Source organism: Dendrobates tinctorius, unplaced genomic scaffold, assembly GCF_039654945.1.
Source record: "Dendrobates tinctorius isolate UK_male_01 unplaced genomic scaffold, ASM3965494v1 ptg000044l, whole genome shotgun sequence".
Lineage (NCBI taxonomy): Eukaryota > Metazoa > Chordata > Amphibia > Anura > Dendrobatidae > Dendrobates > Dendrobates tinctorius.
This window is the reverse complement of record NW_027361712.1, coordinates 19,578,248-19,602,476: the sequence shown is the minus strand read 5'-3', so window position 1 is coordinate 19,602,476 and position 24,229 is coordinate 19,578,248. Positions and strand designations below refer to the sequence as shown.

General features: G+C 45.1%; 2 protein-coding genes across 3 annotated transcripts in view; one reads left to right on the top strand and one right to left on the bottom strand.

Moving 5' to 3' along the window:
- LOC141089100 (polyadenylate-binding protein 2) overlaps window positions 1-6,369 on the bottom strand; it is a 50,807-nt gene extending 44,438 nt beyond the window's left edge. The window contains exons 1-3 of the mRNA XM_073575389.1: window positions 6,219-6,369; window positions 4,782-5,207; window positions 3,504-4,657 (exon numbers count right to left, since the gene is read on the bottom strand). Of these exons, the coding sequence (XP_073431490.1) occupies window positions 4,508-4,657; window positions 4,782-5,198 (567 nt within the window). The 5' untranslated portion in view covers window positions 5,199-5,207; window positions 6,219-6,369 and the 3' untranslated portion in view covers window positions 3,504-4,507. Of the gene's footprint in view, window positions 4,658-4,781; window positions 5,208-6,218 lie in introns of the transcript that reaches the window.
- A 197-nt stretch (window positions 6,370-6,566) lies between these two features.
- On the top strand, window positions 6,567-24,200 carry PPP1R3E (protein phosphatase 1 regulatory subunit 3E). 2 transcript variants are annotated; one of them, XM_073575387.1, is made up of 3 exons: window positions 6,567-7,045; window positions 7,089-8,677; window positions 20,001-24,200. In XM_073575387.1, exons 2-3 carry the CDS (start codon window positions 8,264-8,266, stop codon window positions 20,493-20,495), a joined length of 909 nt encoding a protein of 302 aa, XP_073431488.1. In that variant the 5' UTR covers window positions 6,567-7,045; window positions 7,089-8,263; the 3' UTR covers window positions 20,496-24,200. The 2 variants fall into 2 exon arrangements, with proteins under 2 accessions (XP_073431488.1, XP_073431487.1); XM_073575386.1 differs by having other exon boundaries at window positions 6,770-8,677.
- Window positions 24,201-24,229: the final 29 nt, after the last annotated feature.

The following is a 24,229-nucleotide window of genomic DNA, read 5'->3' as shown; positions in this document are numbered from 1 at the left end:
AAATCCGCAGACCAATCCGCAGCGTGTGCACGTACCCTTAGTCTCCAGGTACCAGGCAGAAATGAGCGACAGGAGCTTGCTTGGTGGACAGATTTCGGCGAGAAAGAGAAGAGCCTTTTTAAGCCCGGCATTCCTGTCAGAAGTCTCGCAGCACCTGGGTTTTTGAAGAAACAGCTGCCCGCCCTCTCTTATGAATAATGTCGTTGTGGTATTTATTAGATGGGTGCTCACCCAGCTATGCTGGGTGGAGATTGGATGGTTTTAAGTTGCTATGGAGTAATCTTTGTGATTGGTTATTGGTTTTATATAGTTAATATTTGACTAACCATTAATAAATACCGTGGCCTTTTATCAGCACACCATATGCCATGTTTCATTTAGTTAGGAAGGTGTTAAGGGGTGGGGGGGTTTGATGCCTGCCATCCCATATCCTGAATAGATGTCAAGCCATACCAAGCACATGGAAATATGAACCAATGTACATCATATGCATAAAGAAAATGCATAGATGAGAACATATGGTGCTGTGAACAAAACTGGGAAAGCAATGCAAAATAAAAATACAGAAGTACATGGATCAGTTATAACCAATTAAAGGTAAGTGTAGGTGTTCATATACAGTTCCAAGGAAGCTCTAATAATAATGAACAGCTGGCCAAACAATGTAGACAAACTATGAGAGAAACCTTGTTCATAAAAGTACTTTGCACTATAAATGACTAGTCACTTGGATGAAGTTCTTTTGGACTATGGGGGCTCCATTCGTGAAATTTTTCAGGACTCTCCATTGGATTCCTCAGAGAAGTCTCATACCCATATACATTTGGTCTAATATGGTGTCTTTTGGAGCACTTATGCACTTTTATTCATAGTTCGGACATATATACACTGCTCGAAAATATAAAGGGAACACTTAAACAACAGAATATAACTCCAAGTAAATCAAACTTCTGTGAAATCAAACTGTCCACTTAGGAAGCAACACTGATTGACAATCAATTGCACATGCTGTTGTGCAAATGGAATAGACAACAGATGGAAATTGTTGGCAATTATCAAGACACCCTCAATAAAGGAATGGTTCTGCAGGTGGGGACCACAGACGACATCTCAGTACCATTGCTTTCTGGCTGATGTTTTGGTCACTTTTAAATGATGGTTGTGCTTTCACACTTGTGGTAGCATGAGACGGACTCTACAACCCACACAAGTGGCTCAGGTAGTACAGCTCATCCAGGATGGCACATCAATGCGAGCTGTGGCAAGGTTTGCTGTGTCTGTCAGCGTAGTATCCAGAGGCTGGAGGTACTACCAGGAGACAGGCCATTACACCAGGAGACATGGAGGGGGCCGTAGGAGGGCAACAACCCAGCAACAGGACCGCTGCCTCAGCCTTTGTGCAAGGAGCACTACCAGAACCCTGCAAAATGACCTCCAGCAGGCCATTTTGGAAACTAGACCGCCCAAGGAACTTATCTAGATGTGTGGTGAGCATTTTGAACCCCCAAGTGCTTCACAGAAGTTTATAACGCAGAGCCATGAAAATAAAAAATCATTTTTTCTTTTTTATTTTCCCAAGGGTAACAGGAGAAATTAGACCCCAAAAGTTGTGCAATTCTTCCTAAGTACGCTGATACCACATATGTGGGGGTAAACCACTGTTTTGGCACATGTTGGGGCTTGGAATGGAGGGACCACTGTTTAGACTTTTTGAACGCAAAATTGGCTGGAATAAATGGTGGCACCATGTCGCGTTTGGAGACCCCCTGATGTGTCTAAACAGTGGAACCCTAACCCCAACACACCCCTAACCCTAATCTCAACCCTAACCCCAACACACCCCTAACCCTAATCATAATGCTAATCCCAACCCACCCCTAATTCCTACCCTATATCCCTAATTCTAACTCTAATTCTAACCCTAATGGAAAAATAAAAATATTTTATTATTTGTCCCTACCTATGGGGGTGATAAACAGGGGGGTTTATTTACTTTTTTTATTTTGATCACTGTGAGAGTTTATCACAGTGATCAAAATAAATGAATGAATCTGCATACGGCAGATTCCAGGGGGCGCACTGCGCATGCGCCCGCCATTTCCAAGATGACGGCGCCCATGATGCGGGACACCCAGAGGGACAGGAGGTATCGGGGAGGGTGAGGAGAATCGGAAGGCTGGGGGGAGTGGAGGGAAGGGGAGCTGATGATAACTGTGGTAACCGATCGCTGCCGTCAGACGGTGGCCGATCGGTGCTGTCAGTCAGTGGGGGGGTCCTCATAGGTGTCTGCAGCCATGGCCGATGCTATTGCAGCATCGGCTATGGCTTGATTGTAATATTTCACCAAATTTCATTGGTGAAATATTACAATAGCACTGCGCATGCGCCCGCCATTTTCCAAGATGGCGGCGCCCATGAGCCAGGACACGGCGAGACACCGGGAGCCAGAGCGGGACTCGGAGGCACCGTTGAGGGTGACGGGGGGGAGGGGGGTGTAGATTGTGACAGCGGCGGCCGATGGCTGCCAACAGTCCGTGGTGGAGGCCGATCGCCCCTGCCAGCTGGTGTGGGGGGGGGGGATTAGTGTCTCCTGCCATTCCCGATGCTATTGCAGCATCGGTCATGACTGAATTGTAACATTTCATCAAATTTCATTGATGAAATATTACTATCGCTCTGATTGGCTGTTGAAAGTGAAGCAGCCAATCAGAGCGATCGTAGCCACATGGGGGCTAAGCCACCCCCCGTGGAAAGTATAAAGGGTCCTGTGTGGGTCGGGTGACCTTTCATTGACCCCAGTCACCCGACCCACAGGAGGCTGATTTATACCATGACACCTACGTAGGCGTCATGGGTCATTTAGGCACGACTTTTCATGACGCCTACGTAGGCGTCATGGGTCGGAAAGAGGTTAAGTGTTCCCTTTATTTTTTTGAGCAGTGTATATTTTTTTTTATAAACGCTGTATTACACCATTAAAGGGAATGTCTGACTTTATTCATGTTAATAGATTTATTTTATTACTTTGGTCAGATTCAAGTTATTTCTGTGACCACTGTGGGTTTTCTGTCATTAAACTAGGGATACTAGCAATTTCGACCACGTGTGTAAGTCCACATATGAATGAAATGGCTGTGGATTTTACCTGGAGATAAAAGTCAGCAGGAGGATTACAGTGCCTGGCTAATTCATTTTTCATACATCATTTCACAAATCCAAACGATGCTGGCTTTACCAGCACAGAAGTGTGGATTGCAGATTTTTTAAAGCCAAATATATTGCTTTCAATGTAGAAGGGGCAAACGCTATGATGAATTCTCTGCACATGCCATTCTCAAAACACACTGAGCTGCAACCACTAACTGTGCCTTTGGAGTGGAGAAAGAGGAAAAAAAAAAAAAACAGCAGCTCTCTATAAATAAAGCATCCACAACCCCTCATGGAAGCCCACAACTCGGTACGTGGCGTAAGAGACCGCAAGTAACTAAACAGCCAGCAAACAGTTGTGGCTAATGAATTTTTAATGCATGGATAACATTTGCTCCAATTTTCTTTGTAATAGTGTTCTGCAGGGAAGGAAGCCACTGTTCCCTTCTGTGAGAATGACCTAGGTGGGAGCTTCCTCCTCAGCAGGCGTGTCAAACTAAGACTGATAAAGACAATAAAAACAAATATTTGGACCAGGTGATGACAGGGGGTGGGTGGCATATAGAACCATAAACTTAGATTCCAATATTATGGATGTTCCCAACTGCAGAACAAAAAAATAGACATGCTAATATACAAAGGGGGTTGACAATCAATGAAACACACATTTACGAACAATCCATTGGTTAGGCTGGGTTCACATAAATGCTATGAATTAAGAATATATGAACTAATTCTGTGCCAGGGACAGATCTTTTACATGACTAACAGCATTGACTTGCAATGGTGTTTATCAAGTTTCTATAATTTTACCGGAAAAAAGATAAATATAGAGCAACGTGCTGCACTATTTGGTCCAGTAAAGCGACAGAAACTGCAGCAAAGCCTCAGCAATGTCAATGTGAACCAAGCCTAAGCTGTTGTTCTAGATTAAAGGGCAACTGTGAAATCAACTTTATTACTGCAGCAGAGGAAAAAGCTCCCACATGTTCTATTAAAGTGTACATGACCAGCAGCAAGAAAAAGCAATAAATACCTGCACTGCTCACAGACACAAATGGATACAGAGCAATCCAGGTCGTTATTCCATACACAAAGCATCACAGGCACCAGACACACAAGCATTGCTTCCACACAAAACAAATTTACATCACATGCATGGAAAGATATATGGCTGCAGACATGCCGTGTACCAACTCCGAACAACATACCTAGCCTACATGCACAGCGATACCAGTCACACTCACACTTAATGTACATATACCGAGAAACAATGCCATTCAGCTTCAGACACACCGACGGTTGCGCATGGATAAGCACACTGTTTGCAATGGACATTTAGTGTCTGTTGCTTTGGGTGTCACTTGCTGGCAAACAGAGCTCCCACAGTCATAAGAGCCCCAAGAGCCACTGCCCCAGTCAGTACAGTCTTCAATGAAGCCCAGTTTCCTTCTCGTTGCCGTCGTGCTTCCTCTATAGCCCCGTCTCCATAGAGTGCCAGGAACCCATTCTAAGGAAGAAATGGAAGCAAAGATAGCCATCATTAGTACATGTCACACAGAACGTAAGGGGAATGAGCAGGAGATGTACTAAAGACCTATACAAAGTGTTCATGTTGTAAAAGAAAGCCTCACCCATCCACCATTGCTCAGGATCCAGTCCCTCAAATTAGTCTCAATGTAGGTCACCATCCAGTCTTGAATCCGTGGCAGAAGAGGGGCCATCTCCTTGTTGACACTCTCTGCACAAAGAGCAGCACCGAAGACAAAAAATGCTACTACACGACCCCAATTCACCCCACCTTGGAACAGGCCACTTGCCACTTCCGCGAAATGTGCATATGCTGTGCCAGGGGTCACGTGTATCTGTGCAGAGATTTCACTGAAAGCTTGCCGGAAACGTTCCTCAAATTCGTCCCCAGCAGCCCTCATGGCTGTATGTAGAGGACAGGATGCAGGTTGGTTTGGTTCTGGTACTAGACTTCGCTTGCACAATTTATACCGTACAAAGTCTTCCACCAGGGGGCGGGTTCTTGGGTCCGACTGCGCCATCCAGGCTTTCTGAAAGATAAATACATGTACATTCTAGAATAGAGGAATAAAGTGTGGCGGCAGCAGCATGGTGACTGCAGATATTACAGGGGATTTCCAGGACAAAGCTACTTCCTTATTTTAATGATAGGCTGGGGAGGCTTTTAGATTTCCTGATGGATAATATTCCCGCTTGATTAAAAGTGCTTGTCAGCAGATTTTACACTACTGAGCCAAAAACAACTATGGTTAAGACCAGCAACAGCCGGGACTGGTGGGGGATTAGAGAGATAATTTACTTTTCTAGGAATAGACCCTATCCATAGCATTTGCAAGAAAGAGGGGAGAGCTCTGTCTTAAATGGAGCTAAGGAACACGTTTGCCTTCTGCTACATTCATTCCCGGAGACAGCCTGGTACTGTGCTCGGCTATTGTAAGCAGTCTCCAAAGACCCACTGATAGGGAATCTAGACTGTGAGCCCCATTGGGGACAGTGATGTCTGTAAAGCGCTGTGGAATATGAAGGCTCTGTGTAAGTAAAATAAATCCCATAGACAATGAATGCAGCACTGGTCACCGACACCAGAAGGAAGCTTCTCCCTCTCCTCTCAGTGCCAGTTTGTGATACGCTTGGCTTTCAGTGTGATTACAATGACGGCCCCCTTCTCCACCATGGCTGATGCACAGTCCACCCCGTCTTACACATCACTATTGCAGACAGAGTGAGTGAGCCTAACAAGTACAGCAAGCCTGACAGAGAAGGCGGGAGTTCGGGGCTGACCGCCATACAGTACATACAGCAGCTCTACACCTTCATGTCTGGACAACAGTTCTGTTACAGTGGGAGCCTTGGATAAATACAGGTGGGATTGTGTGGGGATGGACTGAGGGGGTCAGTCTGCACCGATAGCTCTGGGGCCCAGGTTGGGGGTCTTACCATTCAGTGTGGATGTGAAGCCCCCTGTCACCGCTGCAGCACGGAGCAGCCCTAGCCCCTCTACAGAGGACAGACCCCCCTGCCCTGTCTGTGCGGCCTCTCACCAGTCATGTGCTGCTCGGGGACCCCCCGTAGCCTCTTGCAGCCACTCTCATGCTGCTCTCTTCCACCTCGGTCCGTTCTTCTCCCCTTTTCGGTTTCAGCCGAATTCACTTCCGGTTCTGTCATGGCGACGCCCGATGACGTCCACACCGCCTCAGTGGCCGCCTCCTGATTGGACGGAGCAGCCTGGCGCATGGGAGAAGAAAATGCCGCCATACCGTAATGTGTAGATGAGGTGCGCGGCTGCAGCCGTAGCTTACGTCGTTGTTAGCCGCCTCGCCGTTAAGTACCGGCCACTCACGGCACAAGTTCTGCTACAATGTCCCGTGCGGCCACCGCCAGAGCGGCCGGTCATGTCCCCGCACCAAGCTCCGGCCATGCGGCGCCGCATGCACTCCTCTGCCGGGCTGCTCCTGGCTGCAGCCTTATGTCCCGGGCAGGGTAGCGTGGCGCTCTCCTCACATGCAGTGACAGTGGCGAGTACTGGGCCGAGCATGCCGGTTACCGCCACTCTTGTCTCCGGTTTCCTCATGTCTGCTCCTGTACAGATCACCTTGCGTTGGGCTCCGCCCTGCAGCTCCCCTCCAATCTGCTGTGCGGACAGGAGGAGGGGTGGGCACGGTCTGGAGTGGGGGCTGCCACTCCACACTGAGCAATACGGTAATGGTCCAGATGACTGCATGATGCTGGGATGCGGGAGGCTTTGATGGAACACAGCAGTGATAGGACGCGGGCGAGAGGTGTGAGCGCTGGGCAGCTGAGAGGTGACGGGTGGGCAGCAGAGGGCTTTGAGGTGAGAGGTGACAGGTGGGCAGCAGAGGGCTTTGAGGTGAGAGCTGAGAGGTGACGGGTGGGCAGCAGAGGGCTTTGAGGTGAGAGGTGACAGGTGGGCAGCAGAGGGCTTTGAGGTGAGAGCTGGGCAGCTGAGAGGTGACGGGTGGGCAGCAGAGGGCTGAGAGGTGAGAGCTGGGCAGCTGAGAGGTGACGGGTGGGCAGCAGAGGGCTTTGAGGTGAGAGCTGGGCAGCTGAGAGGTGACGGGTGGGCAGCAGAGGGCTTTGAGGTGAGAGCTGGGCAGCTGAGAGGTGACGGGTGGGCAGCAGAGGGCTGAGAGGTGAGAGCTGGGCAGCTGAGAGGTGACGGGTGGGCAGCAGAGGGCTGAGAGGTGATGGGTGGGCAGCAGAGGGCTGAGAGGTGACAGGTGGGCAGCAGAGGGCTGAGAGGTGACAGGTGGGCAGCAGAGGGCTGAGAGGTGTAATCTGCTCAGGAGAGGGCTGAGAGGTGACAGGTGGGCAGCAGAGGGCTAGGAGGTGAGAGATAGGCACCTGGGAGGTGACGGGTGGGCAGCAGAGGGCTGGGAGGTGAGAGCTGGGCAGCTGAGAGGTGAGAGCTGGGCAAGAGAGGGCTGAGAGGTGACAGGTGGGCAGCAGAGGGCTGAGAGGTGACAGGTGGGCAGCAGAGGGCTGAGAGGTGTAATCTGCTCAGGAGAGGGCTGAGAGGTGACAGGTGGGCAGCAGAGGGCTAGGAGGTGAGAGATAGGCACCTGGGAGGTGACGGGTGGGCAGCAGAGGGCTGGGAGGTGAGAGCTGGGCAGCTGAGAGGTGAGAGCTGGGCAAGAGAGGGCTGAGAGGTGACAGGTGGGCAGCAGAGGGCTGATAGCTGGGTGTCAGAGGGCTGGGAGGTGTAATCTGGTCAGGAGAGGGCTGAGAGGTGACAGGTGGGCAGCAGAGGGCTGAGGTGACAGCTGGGCGTCAGAGGGCTGAGAGGTGACAGCTGGGCGTCAGAGGGCTGAAAGGTGACAGGTGGGCGTCAGAGGGCTGAGAGGTGACAGGTGGGCGTCAGAGGGCTGAGAGGTGACAGGTGGGCGTCAGAGGGCTGGGAGGTGTAATCTGCTCAGGAGAGGGCTGAGAGATGTAATTTGGCCCAGAATGGGCTGGTAGATATGAAGTAGGCACTGGGCAGCTGATAGGTGTGAACTGCGTAGCAGAGGGGGTGTGAGGTGGGCACTGGGAAGCTGTATGACACAGACAATATAGCTTGTTACATAGAATGTCTCGTCCTTCTCGACCTCCCTGTGGGGACATCCCTAGAAATCTAAGTTACATAGCCGGGCTGTATGAGCGAGCCTACTACCGCACAGCCAGGCCCAGCTTAGAGGAGCACGATGAGGTAGAAGAAGGGCCATCTTGCCCCGGCCATTCCTGCACAGTGCAAACCCAGACTGCCCCTCGCAGATGGCGCTCAAGATCCGCACCCGCGCTACGCGTGTCCCGGGTAGAACGACACCGTAGTCCAGAAACTAGGAAGAGAGTGCGCTTTGCTGATGCATTGGGATTGGAGCTAGAGTCTGTCCGCCATTTCAGACGGGAGGACCTTCCTTGTATCCCTCAGCATGTCACCTATAGGCTGCAGAAGGAGCTGCTGGAACAGCTTGGAGGCTCTTGCATTGCCAGGGAGGATGTGGTATGTGTTTTTTTTCTTCACTACTTTTCCTTATAGGCACAAAAATGTGACCGTTGTGAAAAAGAATATTGAATTCTTTGACTTTCCAGCAAATTCATGCAAAAGATATGGGTGCCAAAATTAGTACCATCATTCCATAGGAAAATCTTTCCATTTTATCACTGGCATAGCTTAGAGTCAATAGCTAACAAGAACGATTGTGATGCCTGACTGCTGAATCCAACACCTGCAACCATCATAGGAAGGACTTGGACTGTCACTGTTAACCCCAAAGCGGCCAGTCACATTGCAAGATTTCTCAGTGTGTGAGATGTAATGATACAGCTCTGATTTCCTGGTCTAACCTCCTCCATGAGTCAGTGTGGGGGGTGAGGCAGCACAACTGAGTTTAGCTGTTACATAGCAAAGTAACCTCTGCCATATTGCCCCTTGCCCACACCTACTGTCCTGAGAAGAGAGCTCAAAGTCTCAGTATCATAATTAAATGTACTCTGTCACCAGGTTTTTGCCACACAATCCGAAAGCAGTATCGTGTAGGAACAGAGACCCTGATTCCAACAAAGTGTAATTAACTAGTCTGCATGGTGTTATTTTGATAAAATCACTAATATATCAACGGATTACCACTAGATAAATCTGCAGCCCTATAGTTCTCCATATTTATGAGCTCTGTATACTCCAGCCTCTCCACTGATTGGCAGCTTTCTGCCTGTGCACACAGAAAGTTGCCAATCAGTGGTGTGAGAGGGGTAATACAGGGAGCTGGTAAATCTGCAGCAGATAAAACTGTGATTTTATAAAAATTACAGCAAGCAGCTCATCACTTATACCAGGGGTCCTCAAACTTTTTAAACAGGGGGCCAGATAACGGTCCCTCGGACCACTGGAGGGCCGGAATATAGTTTAAAAAAAATTAGGACCAAATTCATATGCACACTGCACATATCTTATTTAGAAATAATAAAACAAAATGGGAACAAATACAATATTAAAAATGAAGAAGTAGTTAAATTATCAAACTTACCGATTTTTTTGGGTTCTTAAAATATCCTACACTTCAAGTCAATTTTTTCTCTTTCTTGATATCATTGTTTCCTAGGGATTCAAAATTGCTATTAGTAAAATACCAACATATATACAGCGCTACAAAAACAATATACCAGCAATAAAATTTCCCACACAGAGACATACAGACTGCACTGCCCATCAATGCGGCCTGATCAGCGCCCATCAATGCGGCCTGATCAGCGCTCATCAATGCTGCCTGATCAGCGCCCATCAATGCTGCCTGATCAGCGCCCATCAATGCAGCCTGATCAGCGCCCATCAATGCAGCCTCACCAGTGCCCATATTGGTGGAACTCCACTTTTACCACAGGCTCAGACTAGTGTGGTGCAAGAATACCCAATAGGCAGCATTGGTCCCTAAAAGGCAGGTAAATGTCCCCAATAAGCAGCACAGGTCCCCAATAGGCAGCACAGGTCCCCAATAGGCAGGGAAATGTGCTCAATATGTAGCACAGTTCCCCAAAAGGCAGCACAGTTCCCCGATAGGCAGCACAGGTCCCTAATAGGCAGGTAAATGTCCTCAATAGGTAGCACAGGTCCCCAATAGGCAGCACAGTTCTCCAATAGGGGGCACAGGTCCCCAATAGGCAGCACAGGTCCCCAATAGGCAGGAAAATGTGCTCAATATGTAGAACAGGTCCCCAATAGGCAGATACAGGTCCCCAATAGGTAGCACAGGTCCCCAATAGGTAGCACAGGTCCCCAAAAGGTAGCACAGGTCCTCAATAGGCAGGTAAATGTCCACAGTAGGTAGCACAGGTCCCTAATAGGCAGGAACATGTCCCCAAAAGGTAGCACAGGTCCCCAAAAGGTAGCACAGGTCCCCAATAGTCAGCACAGGTCCCTAGTAGGCAGGTACAGGTCCCCAATAGGTAGCACAGGTCCCTGATAGGCAGGTAAATGTTCCCAACAGGTAGCACAGGTCCCCAAAAGGTAGCACAGTTCCCCAATAGGCAGCACAGGTCCCCAATAGGCAGGAACATGTCCCTAATAGGCAGGAACATGTCCCTAATACGTAGCACAGGTCCCCAAAAGGTAGCACAGGTCCCCAGTAGGCAGCACAGGTCCCCAATAGGCAGGTACAGGTCCACAATAGGTAGCACAGGTCCCTAATAGGCAGGTAAATGTCCCCAATAGGCAGCACAGGTCCCCAATAGGCAGCACAGTTCCCCAATAGGCAGCACAGGTCCCAAATAGGCAGGAACATGTCCCCAATACGCAGCACAGGTCCCCAAAAGGTAGCACAGGTCCCCAGTAGGCAGCACAGGTCCCAAATAGACAGGAACATGTCCCCAATACGTACTGTAACAGGTCCCCAAAAGGTAGCACAGGTCCCCAGTAGGTAGCACAGGTCCCAAATAGGCAGGAACATGTCTTCAAAAGGCAGCACAGGTCCCCAATAGGACCCGGAGTTAAAAAGAAAAAAAAAACAGTACTCACCTATGTCCCCTGCTGCTCTGAAGAGGCACCCGCTTATCTTCGTCTTCTTCCTGCACAGGCGGCGTGACGTCATCAGGCCATGCAGGCGGCGTGATGATAATCACGTCGTCTGTGTGGTTTCTGCTGCATACTGAGGGCTGCGCAACGCCTTTCCTCGGCGCCTCGTCCCGCCCGCGATTACAGGGCCCGTCGGCCCTGTAATCAGTGCAGTTTAATGTCGGCCTGGCCAGGGGCCGGATAAAAGTCCTTCGCGCGCCGCATGTGGCCCGCGGGCCGTAGTTTGAGGACCCATGCCTTATACACATGGATACATCATTGGAATCAGGTTCTCTGTACCTTCATTATGCTGCTCTCAGATGGATTATGAAAAACCTGGTGACACTTTCACTTTAAAGTCTGTTGTGCTCAACTTGCACTCACTGCAGTGAGAGCAGAGCAATTGTCATTACATCTCACACAGAAGTAGTGCAGAACATGAAGGCTGCTTGTCATGGTGTGTTTTGGGTAGGTGGTGAAGGAGTTAACTCTGAGAGCCTCTCTGTGGATCTGGGGAGGGTTTTTATAGCGTCAGGGGAGAGCCGTCCCCTGTCGCTTATACTCCTATCTGAGTATGCCCGACCCTGCTCCGTCCGTGCGTCACGCCAATCATTGTCCGTCTGCCTGGTATTCTAACCCTGCTCTATTACGGTTTACGACTCTGGTTTGCTAACTCTGTACCTGCCTTGCCTGTGCTGTGTATGACCCTTGGCTTTGTCTGACCTCCCTCCTGAATATCCCTCCTGTACCGCACTTGCCCTTACTGTGTATGACCTTTGGCTTTGTCTGACCTCCCATCTGTATATCCCTCCTGTACCTTGCTTGCCCGTACTGTGTATGACCTCCGTTTTGCCTGACTCTGAGTTTTTGTATAGTGTCCTGCCATCTCTGAAATCAGGACGCTAAGCCCCGCCCCCTTGCAGTCACGTGACCATAGGTCCTATGACTGCTTACTAACTTCAGCATTCACAGGTCCTGTGCATCTGTACTTTCCGGCTGTACCTGACCCCGGGCCCCCTACAGTGCGGGTGAGTCCTTGCTCAGCGGAGGCTGCACGCTGGCGCTGTCAGGATCCTGACACTGCTCCTTTGTGAGCACTGATCTAGAAGTTAATTGAGCACAGCAGACATAAATGAGTTTATTGACACACTCAATAAACAGGAAAGCTGTAAGGTTTGTAATGTGACACAGCTAAACTTAGCTGCACTGCCGCTTCCCCCACTGACTTATGCAGGAGGTTAAGCCGGGAGATCAGAGTGGTATCATTGCATTTCACACACTGAGAAATCTGCTGTAATGTATGATGGGGCGTTTCTTCTTTTCAGTGCATTTTTTTTGCCTGATTACGATTGGTCAGCATCATACAGGGAGAAGTACAGGCTCCAAGATGAAAGCTGTCTGATAACACCCACTTGGACTTAACACAAAAAAGGTGCCAAATATTTTGATTGATAATATTTCTGCAGCAGAGAGTCAATATTTAAAAACAAAAGAAAAAGGAAACATTGTATCCATCTCTGCAGCCATCATTACATCATGTGTCCAGTTCAACATAAAAAAATTTGGTGAAACGTCCTCTTTAAATACTGGCCAAACTACAAGTGATTTTATCAGAGACTGATTCTAGTCTTCCAGATCTTGGTCCTGAAACAAGATTCTATGAGACTCTGCATTAGGCCCCCTTCAGACGTTCATTTAAAAAAAAAAACATATGCTTGAGACATTCATTTTTGCTATCTGTGTGGTTTTCCATTGGCCATCCATGTTTCATCTGTGTGCCATTCGTATGCAGTCATGTACCGGAATAGAATACTGAATAGAAATTACAGATTTTAGGTATTAACAGCTCCCATGTCACTGTCCGAGGTACCACAACACAAGTCCCAAAGCCAGAATGTATCTTGGATTACAATCGGTACATGGGGGGGTGTAGATCTTTCAGATCAAGTCCTCAAACCATACAGTGCCATGCAAAAAGCTGAAGTATGGTACAAAAAGTTGGCCATGCACATTGTACAGATGGCACTGTACAATGCTTTTGTGCTGTTTCGATCTGAAGGCAATATGGGGACCTTTCTTCAGTTTCAGGAGGTAGTCATCAAGGCCCTAATGTTTGGCAGTCAGAACGGTCAGGGTCCCAGTACTTCCGAAACTGATGGTGCTCGCACCATAGCAGGTCAACATTTTCCAGCAGAGGTTTCCCAAACAGCAAAGAAGGGAAGATCACAAAACAGTGCAGAGCATACACCAAGAGGGGGATCCGAAAAGACACAATTTACCGTTGTGAAACCTGACCTGAGAAACCTGGCCTTTGCATTAAGGATTGCTTCATAGTGCACCACATGTCCACAAATTCATAAAATGTGTTTTTTCCCTGTTAACACAACACAGTTTTATAATCTGATGTACTCCGCACAACTTACACATACCGCCACATTATAAATTCATGCACCAGTAAAACCAAAAGCATTGCTGTATAATCATTACTATAAATATGCCTCTAGATAAATTCCTTCAGGGGTATAGTTTCCAAAATGGGGTCACTTGTGGGAGATTTCCACTGTTTAGGCACATCAGGGACTCTCCAAATGCAACTGGACACTCGCAGACCATTCCATCAAAGTCTGCGCTAGAAGCCATCACTCCTTCCTTGCCGTGTGCCCAAACAGTAGTTTTCCACCACATATGGGGTATCGGAGTACTCAGGGGAAATTGCACAACAATTTTAGGGGTTTATTTTCTCCTGTTACCCTTCTGAAAATCAAAAAAAAAAATTGGGACTAAAAACATTTTTGTGGTAAAAATTAGATTTTTTTTTTTATTTTCACGGGTCAACTTTATAAATTTCGGTGAAGCACATGGGGGTTCAAGGTAGTCACTACATATCTAGATAAATTCCTTGAGGGGCCTAGTTTGCAAAATAGGGTCACATGTGGGGGATTTAGGCACATCAGGGACTCTCCAAACGCAACATGGCGCTCGCAGGCCATTCCTTCAAAGTCTGCGCTCCAAACCGTCACTTTTTCCCTGCTGAGCCCTGCCGTGCGCCCAAACAGTAGTTTTCCACCACATATGAGGTATCGGCGTACTCAGGGGAAATTGCACAACAATATTAGGTGCTCACTACAAATCTAGATAAGTTTCTTGAGGAGTCTAGTTTACAAAATAGGGTCACTTGTGAGAGTTTCCACTGTTTAGGCACATCAGGGGCTCTCTAAACGCGACATGGCATCCGCTGTCAATTTTAGCCAATTTTGCGTTCAAAAAGTCAAAGTGCGCTCCTTCCCTTCCGAGCTCTGTCGTGCACCCAAACATTGTTTTTCCCCCACATATGGGGCATCGGCATACTCAGGAGAAATTGTACAACAAATTTTTGGTTCCATTTTCTCCTGTTACCCTTGTGAACATAAAAACTTTGAGGCTAAAAGATCATTTTTGTGGAAAAAAATGTGATTTATTTTAACAACTCATTTTATAAATATCTGTGAAGTACCTGAGTGTTCAAGGTGCTCACCACACATCTATATAAGTTCCTTGAGGGGTCTGGTCTCCAAAATGGGGTCACTTGTACAGGGTTTCCACTGCTTAGGCACATAAGGGGCTCTCTAAAAGCGACATGGCATCTGCTCTTGATTTCAGCCAAGTTTGCATTCAAAAATTGTCCAAAAATACAGCTGACATCAAGCCCTGGTGTTAGTAATGGAGAGAGGTCTATCATACTCCCCCATTACTAACCCACTAAAAAAAAATAAACCCACACAGAAATACTTTATTGGAATAGACACTTCCTGACACTTTCCCTGGTTCACCACTTTGTTAAAAGAAAAAACACACTCAGGTTCGACATAGTCCACCGAATCCGACGTAGTTCAGCAAATGGAGACCTGAAAAAACAAACACAGATAAATAAAACAGACACTTTCCCTTGTTCACCAATTTATAAAAAAAAAAAAAAAAGTTCTGATGTAGTCCATCAGATCTGACATAGGTCAAGCGAATCCTCTGCATGATGCATGACCCAGCGACTCTGATGAGTGGTAACGTTATTGATTTCACCGCTGGTCAGAGCCTCAGGGTCTTGCTCAGCAAGACTCGGCATTGGCTGCTTGCAAAGACTATGGAGCTTCAGAACGAGGCTCCATATTCTGTGTACAGAGGATTCGATAGACTTCACTGGATTCACATGAACTATGTCTGACCTGCGTGGGAACTTTCTTTTAATAAAGTGGTGAACGAGGCAAAGTGTCTTTGCTTTATTTCCCTGTGTATGTTCTTTTCAGGTTTCCATTAGTTGAACTACAGCAGATGCAGTGGACTATGGCAGACCTGTGTGGGGATTTTTTTTTTTAAAAAGTGGTGAACCAGGGAATGTGTCAGGGAGTGTTTATTTAAATACAGCGGCTTGCTAAAGTATTCACCCCCGCACCTTCACCCCTTTGTCATTTTTTTTTTGTGTTTTGCTACCTCACAACCTGGAATTTCACTGTTTTTATCGGTTTGCATCAGTTGATGTAAAGAACATGCCTACAACTGTGAACATTTGTTTTTTATTTTTATTGTGAAGCAAACAACAAATAGAATTAGTCTATATGAGCTTTCCACATCTTGCCACTTGGATTTTTGCCCATTCCTCAAGACAAAACTGCTCCAGCTCCTTCAAGTTAGATGGTTTCCTCTGTTGAACAACAATATTCAAGTCTGACCACAGATTTTCAATAGGATTAAGGTCTGGGCTTTGACTAGGCCACTCCAAAACATTTACACATTTCCTCTTAAACCACATGAGTGTTGCTTTAGCTGTATGCTTTGGGTCATTGCCCTGTTGGAAGGTGAACCTCTGTCCCAGTCTCAAATCAATGACAGACTGAAACGGTTTTGCTCAAGAATATCCCTGTATTTAGCACCATCCATTTTCCGCTCGACTCTTACCATTTTCCCTGTCCATGCTGCTGAAAAATATCCCAACAGCATGATTGCCACCACCATGTTTCACTGTTGGGATGGTGTTCTTGGGGTGATGAGCTGTGTTGGTTTGGCGCCAGTCATAGAGTTTAACTTGGTGGCCAAAAGTTTAATTTTGGTTTAATCTGACCACAACACCTTCCTCCATACATTTGGGGCGTCTCCCACATGTCTTTTGGCAAACTCAAAACGAGCCTTACAGTTTTTGTGTGTCAGTAAAGGCTTTTTTACTGCCCACTCTTCCATAAAGACAACCTCTAAGGAGTGTATGGCAATTATGGTTGTATGAACAGATACTCCAGTTTCTGCTTGGGAACTATGCATCTCCTTCAGGGTCACCTTTGGTCTCTCTGCTGCCTCTCTAACTAATGCCTTCCTTGCCTGGGCTGAGAGTTTTGGTGGACGGTCCTCTCTTGGAAGGATTGTTGTGGGACCATGTTCTTTCTATTTGATGAAAATGGATTTTATGATATTCTGGGGAATCATCAGAGATTGGGATATTTTTTAGAAACCAACGCTGACTTGTACTTGTCAACAACTTTGTCCCTGAATTGTTTGGTCTTCATGGGGTTTGGTTAGTGGTGCATCTTGCTTAATGGTGTTGTAGCCCCTGTGACCTTTCAGAAAAGGACCAGAAATTTTTAGAGGCTTCATAGCAAAAGAGGTGAATACATATGCACATGCCAATTTTTAGTTATTTGATCCCACAGATTTAATTTATGCCTATATTTTTTCTCACTTCACTAACCTAAACTATTTAGTGCTGATGTATCACACACATTGGATTAAAAAATATTTAAACACAGGTTGTAGTGTAACAAAATAGGTAAAAAGCCAAGGGAGTGAATACTTTTGGAATACTTTTGCAAGCCACTGTAACATTTTTTGTGTGTATTTTTTTTTTATTTCTTGGTTAGTAATGGGGGTGTCTGATATACACCTCTCCTAACATGAGGGTTTGATGTCGGCTGTGTTTTTTTTGACAATTCACAGCTGGCATCAACCACAACCTCCATTATACAGATTGCCAATGTACCAGGCAGACAGACTTGGAGCATCAGATATGATTCATCAATTCTGGAGCAGCTGCCATGGACCATCCCAGCCTGATAATATCAGCTGACAGCTGTCTGCTTTACATTTGCTGGTTATCAAAAAATCGAGGAGACCCCAAGTCATTTTTTTCCATTCATTTATTTATTAGGTTAATACATGTGCAGTAAGCTACACACGCAAGGCACAAATTACATATCTCACATATATCTATCTATCTAAAATGGGTGGGGGATCTTTTTCCTGCCAGTGGCCATTAGGATATTTATAGCATCCTTTGGGGGCCTTATAAATTGCGCTCTAACTCTGCCCATAAAGTATGTCCTGACTCTGACACTGGTGACAGGATATAATCTTTCACTGCATGTGCCTCAGCGCTCAGTAGTGACATGACCACTGCTTGCTCACAAAGCAAAAAGAAATGAACGGGCTAGTGACTGTCAAAATACTGCTGCCGGCCTGAATATTGCAGTGTCCAGGAATATCCCCATGCACACCTAATTCAGCCGAGTGTGCGTTTTCTTAGTATGGAGAAAGGAATAGATTCTGGTGGCAGCTAAGTACCTGTGAAACAAAGGATGGGGCATGTTATATAGACATCTTTCTCCCGACATTTAGTGTAGGGGAAGAGTCAGGACAATAAACACTATTAGCATTAGGTGGTCTGCTGGTCTCACCAAACTTGGTGAGCTTGGCCATTGTTCATCTTACAAGTAGGGCTTTCTTAAGAGTTTGATTTTCAGTTATACCCAACATCCTGAGAGGTTTGACTGGTAACAGCCAACTAAATTGCCCTGCATCACGACAACAGAAAGAATGATGCACTAGGCTTTTCTCACGTTTTTTGGCCGGGATCACACATTTGAGAAACTCGGACGAGTCTTGCAACTTTATACCCGGCACTGCCGCCGACACTTGGGAGCGGCGCGTGCGGGTTCATAGAAATACATGCAGCCGCACGCTTTGCTCCCGAGTGCCGGCGGCAGTGCCAGGTATTAAGATGCGAGACTCTTCCGAGTTTCTCGCATGTGTGATCCCGGCCTTTGTTTGAGCTTTCCAGCAGGATATACAGTGGGGGCATGCAATTTCACTTGGCACTCTCAGCGTTCTGATTAGAGGTCATACATGCTTTTACATTTTACAGACTTAGTCTTTGTGATTCTTTGCTTTCCTGTCCGTAGCACCTGTGCATAAAAGTAGTAATAATATCACAAAAACACTGCACTCCCCAGCTGTAAAATGCATTTAACAGGCAAAATGGGAGCTTGTGGGATGTGATCTTCTGCTTTGCCTGTTAAGGCTGGTTTTACACTTACCGCATTTATTGCGGCCCATTTTTGCAGGCCGTATCGCCGCATTTTTTGTGTTGTACTGCAATAATGGGGAGCAAAAAATGTTTGCGGATCGCAGTTTTTTTTTTTGCCAATACTATGGAAATAGTATTGGAGAAAAAAAACGGCGTTACGCAAAACCGGAAGTGATGGTGCGCCGCAAAAACAAACCAGTTTGTTATTGCGGCCCCATTGATTTAAATGGGGGCCGTGGTCCGTCACCCGTGAAAAATATCAAACAAGCTCGATATTTTTTCATGGCTGTATATACGGAACATACGGCACACGGCGCACCATTGAATTTTTGCGGGCCGATTTTGAAGCCCCATAGAAAGCTATTGCGGCCGCAAAATCAGCCCGCAAAAATACGGTAAGTGTAAAACCAGCCTTAATGTAACTTTAATGGAAGAAAATAAAAAGAATGATTTTACAGATGGTGAATGCTGCTTCTTTGTGGGTATTACTTTTGCTTTCATACATATGTGCTGTCAATGGGTCATGCGCATGACACATTTCAGGTCTGAACAAGCTCTTAGTTGTAAAGTAACGAAAAATGTAATGCAAACAAGTCTGTGCTTTGCAATCAGGATTTTTTTAAATTTTATTTTCTGCAGAATTTTGAATAGATTCCCCAGAATAAAATGTGGTTGCTCTTTTGTACAATATGCTTCTAGGGGGAAACATCGTATACTGTGTGGTCTAGTAGCACGAATGTCTAAGGGCTCTGTGTGTCATTATACATAGGCTGCTCCATTTTCATGGCACCAGCTGCTAGACCCCCATTGATATGACTTTAATGTCTGAGTGGCTTTTTCTTAAATAACAGTTTTATGTCTTTTTAAGGATAGGAACATATTTATTAGTTAAAATGCAAAAAAAAGTTTCTTGGTTTTTTTTAACCATAAGTATGAAGTATGTGTTCTGTTCCAGGCTGCAATGGCTTCAGATCAAAGTTGGATGGTTCATTTAGTTCCAAGAATAGTACGTCAGTCACATGAGGTTAAGAGCGTGCACTTTTATTACTGAGCTGGGACTTTCCTTTCTGGAAAATTTCCACGCAAACCACTTTTTAGTCCTCTGGATAGTTGCTGATGTGATCACCCATTAACCCAATCCATATGGTTTTATTATTTATATTTTCCATACTAAATTGCAGCTTTGAAACAATACAAATCAGAATTGTGCCCTACAATCTGATAGTGGTGGGCTGCTTTTGTAGCAGCTCACCTAACTTTTCGTAAGTTAATCAATAAAGACCAGCACGTTTAAGACTTTAATCTATGAATATATTATTTCATATGCATAAGCACCTGTGTTTCCATATTCTGGCCTGGAATGACACATTTTAGATAAGCGGGACTGTTATTAATACATTAATATGCTTTTAATACACATCAAAGTATTCCTAATTTCTAAATCTGGCTGTTTTTCAGAGTTGGTGCGAGGCTCGTCATGCTTTATCCCCATCATGGATAGTAGAGCGCGGAACATTGGAGAAACAAAGCTGGGAGCGAAGTGCATGGGATCAAGAGACATGGGATCAGCGTGTGTGTCTGCAGAGCATGCGCTGTGAGAGCTGTTTTTTGTGGGGCTCAATTAGAGTTCTGGATTTGGCTTATGAAAAAAGAGTCACCGTGCGATATTCTCTTAACAAATGGCTCTCTTACCAAGATACACATGCTCTATACGCTGCTCGTCTGTGCCATGGTGGACCTGGGCATCCTGGCACAGATCTCTTTACCTTTCGTCTTCCACTTCCACAACTGGACCAACCACGGTCTTCATCGCTAGAGTTCGCTGTCCGCTATCAAGTTGGGGATCAAGAATTTTGGGACAATAACAGAGGCAGAAATTACAGCCTTGTTCGACCTGAAACTGGGCCTTCACGAACTCAAGAATCTGAGAATGGATGGATACATTTCATATAATAAAGACCAGAGAGCCTCAGCTCTCTATATTCCCCAGAATTTACCTTTTTGTCTTAAAGTAACACCAAAGATAAAATAATCTCCGCTAATGAAAGTACTTCTTAAAAAAAAAAAAAAAAAAAAAAAAAAGGATGAGAGACCAGACGACTTCTGCTTGGCCAAGGACATTAAAATTCTCAAGACCTAATATAGGGCTATAACCCATAGTAGCTGATCACATATTTACATTAATATAATACATCTGTGTTTCGCAGTCTGAATATGGACTACTATGCTGCAAGTCTCCCGTGGCCAGCCCAAGGGTCATGGCGTGTTCACACATGGTGGAACTGGCCATAGAAATCTAATTTCTGTTGATAACGAATATATAGAAGTGCACAGGTTTCCTTTAACACAGCTGCCTAATATGTTGGGAGTTAATAGATAATGCATAAGGCAGACAGCTTCTTGCTCCTTCACGACGCCATGCCTCACCCATGAAGGTCAACCTTTAGTCATCCTCTGACACATCATTAAGCATTACAGAAGCCTTGCTTTCAGTTGGAGCGCCATCATCATAGCTTGGAAATATGGAAATATCTGCAGAGTGGCGGGCTTGATGGTGGGGGTCAAGGCTAACACAGTTGCACAAGACTCAACATACAAAAAGAGGAATCTTGTCTTCTGAACTAATGACACTGTAAAGCACAACACGACTTATGTGAAATTATTAGTTTTCCGTAGACTATGCTGCTTTCTAGAGAAAAACATAGCTGACTAATTTATTATGTTTTATTCATGTGAAATAATATTAAGGCATTATGAGTGTAATCATTGTTCACTATATATGCAGATCACAGACTTTAAACTAATACCTCAGTACTTAAATATGTTGAATGTCACAATGTACATAGATTTTAATACTGATATTTTGTGAGAAACTGATTATCAGACCTGAGAGGGAGAGATTAAAAGGAATCGGGCTGATAAAAAAATAATAATCTACATTTAGGGTAAGAAGTGTATTCTGACTGTTACATATTGTCTTTGTGTATTGTAATCAGTAGTAGCTTCATTAGATTTTTTTGCATTTTTGTGGATGTGTGACCAAAATTTGCCTTACTGGTACCCTAAAAGGGAGTAATTTTATGAACCAAGACAAGTGCTGAAAATGGCAAGGTTTTACGCTAGAGAGAGTGCCCTTTTTCAATCCAGCAGGCTAATCTACTTATTACATTTCTCAAAGAACTGGTTCATTTTATAGAAAAATCTGTCAATACCAAACTAGTGCTTGATTATTTCCAAAGCCGCAGGACTGTTTGTCTTGGGAAGTGTGCAGTTGCTTTTCATGTCTGGCAATGACTTATCACTCATGAGATCAATTGATCGGGGGGGGGGGGGGGGGGGGGTGAATGAGAGGGAGTTTAAATTCAAGATGCCATAAAATCTCTTGTTGGGGGGAATCGGAACATCACCATTCATCTTCTCTATTCCTGCCGAAATAGTTTTATTTGGGAAACATCCATGTGCACCTTTTAAAGTTGGAGTCACCACATCTGCTTATTGGCAATCGGGCTATTTTTTCTTAGCCTAATACGAATATGCCTGCCCTGATGTGATTACAGTTAATCCTGTCTTAGGAGGTGTCCTAGAAACTGAAATGTGAGCTAGTAAATGTAGGGTATGAAGACTGAAAAGATAAGTATGTTTGGTGGTGGACCAGGTACAGAGATCAATACAATCTTTAGAATGGGGGAGTTACCTGTTCTTATGAGAAAGGTGTCTGCACATGTCACTCTCCATTATAGTCTATGAAATGCACAACCAACGAGGAGTAGAAAATTTATATGAATTCTAGTCAAAGCTGAATTGTTTTAATGTAGGACAATTGTAAGCCTACTATTATAATAGATGGAAACTGAGTGTTCAACCACTGCTAAAGTGCCTGCCGCCTTTGTCTTTACCTACACTGTACCTGTGTGTTCCTCATGCGAATACACAGACTCCTGTAGCTATACCGTTTACTCTGGAGCATCTGCCTTAGCAGCTCAGGAATTGCCATTAAAATGATGGTTGAATAATTGACACAAATTTCAACTTACCATTTGGTAAATGTAGATGAAGTTGTCTTTATTGAGGCTGCTCATGTTAGTTACTGCCTTCTTTTAGTTCTTATGCAGTATATTAGAGGAGTGTGAGCCATTATAACCAGAAATTACATGGTCACATTACTTAAATTCAGTGGACTGTTTTGGACGAATAAATAAATTTGGTTGCGAATGGAGATGTTCAATAAATAGAACAATTTACGAGTCTGGTTCCATACATTTTACACGGTATTCAGCTGAAAGGCATTTTTGGGAGAATTATTGGCAGTTGCTTTATGTAAGATTCTCCACATCTGCAATCTGGCTTCCACTTATAAGAGAACTCACAGTGTGTCGACTCCATCACACAATCGATCTGACCCAATAAACCCTGGTAACTTTTAGTGGAAGCGGTTGGGTTTCAGTTGACATCTACTTACCTCATTTTGACAGCAAGAATAATGTGACTGAACTGCCTGTGGAGGCTATGAGTATGAACATAGCCCAAATCAGCTGTACTCCATAGACTTTATTCCAGCTTGATGCTAGGTACTGTATATGGTGCCACCAACTTGGCTTCTATTAGTTGTATAATGAAGGTTCCTACAAACATCTAGTTTACACCCTTCTGATAGACTGAAATGGCAAAACCAGTTGGCTCACATCAAACGAGAGTGTAAATTGTAAGTAATGGATCTACAGGAGGAAAATTATCACTACTGGGGTTGGATTGTAGGAATGGGTAAGATTGTCCTTTACTAATGGTGTTAGGTGGACTTGAACGTCAGAGCTGGTGTCTGAGCTGATCACTGCTAGTAACGTTTTGAATCAGTCCACCTTATATTTTTAGCCAATTCTTGGTGTATATAAAAAGAATACAGTCAAGCATGATAATCAAGTAAATGAGAGGATTATTGAATGTTCATGATTAGCTGTATTAACATTACTGTCAAGTTGTGGCAGAAGTATGGCTTATAGTAAGAGGTGATGTTCCTAAGGTAGGATATTTATGGGGTGAGGGCAGTGAAGACATAAAAAATGCTAGTAAAATAATATAGAAATACTATTAGAGTACATGTATGCACAAATTATTGTAAATTCAGTTTGCACAGCATGAAGCTAAAAGAAGTGTTGTATTTTGTAATGTATAAACACCTATAGATTAACCTATCAGTGGAGCACAAATAAGATTGAGACAGCATGGACTCTCAGGGAATCGTGTGACTCTACTTGCCTTGTAGGCTCCTTCTCAGACTACTCCACACTGTATGTGTTTTCTAGGTGTGTGCATGATGTTTTGTCCTGTGATTTCTCCAAGTAAAATGGTGTGTATTGTAGAGAGGAAGATTATGTCTAGTATGTATACTATAGATAATATACAGTAGGTGTAGGATGTAGCCTGTTTCTCATGCAGTAAGCAATATTAGGTTATCTTGTAATGAATGATATTTTAGAATAGATCTCTGGTAGTAAAATATTTGAGGTTTGGGTTAAGCAGTTTTCTCTATGTTTAGAAAATATATGCCAAGTTATAACTAACTCTGAATGCAGTGACCAGGACAAGTTATGGTTGGTCTATCTGATAATCCAAAATGTCATGAAATTGAAAATGAGATAATCGAATAAAAAATGAAAACCACCTCCATGTATTCTGATATTGGGGACCAT

What these genes read in the sequence shown, in the direction of transcription:
- PPP1R3E (XM_073575387.1), top strand. Translation starts at nt 8,264, where the DNA reads ATGTCTCGTCCTTCTCGACCTCCCTGTGGGGACATCCCTAGAAATCTA. An exon ending in GCATTGCCAGGGAGGATGTG is followed by an intron (nt 8,678 to 20,000) that starts GTATGTGTTTTT and finishes GCTGTTTTTCAG; the next exon opens with AGTTGGTGCGAGGCTCGTCA.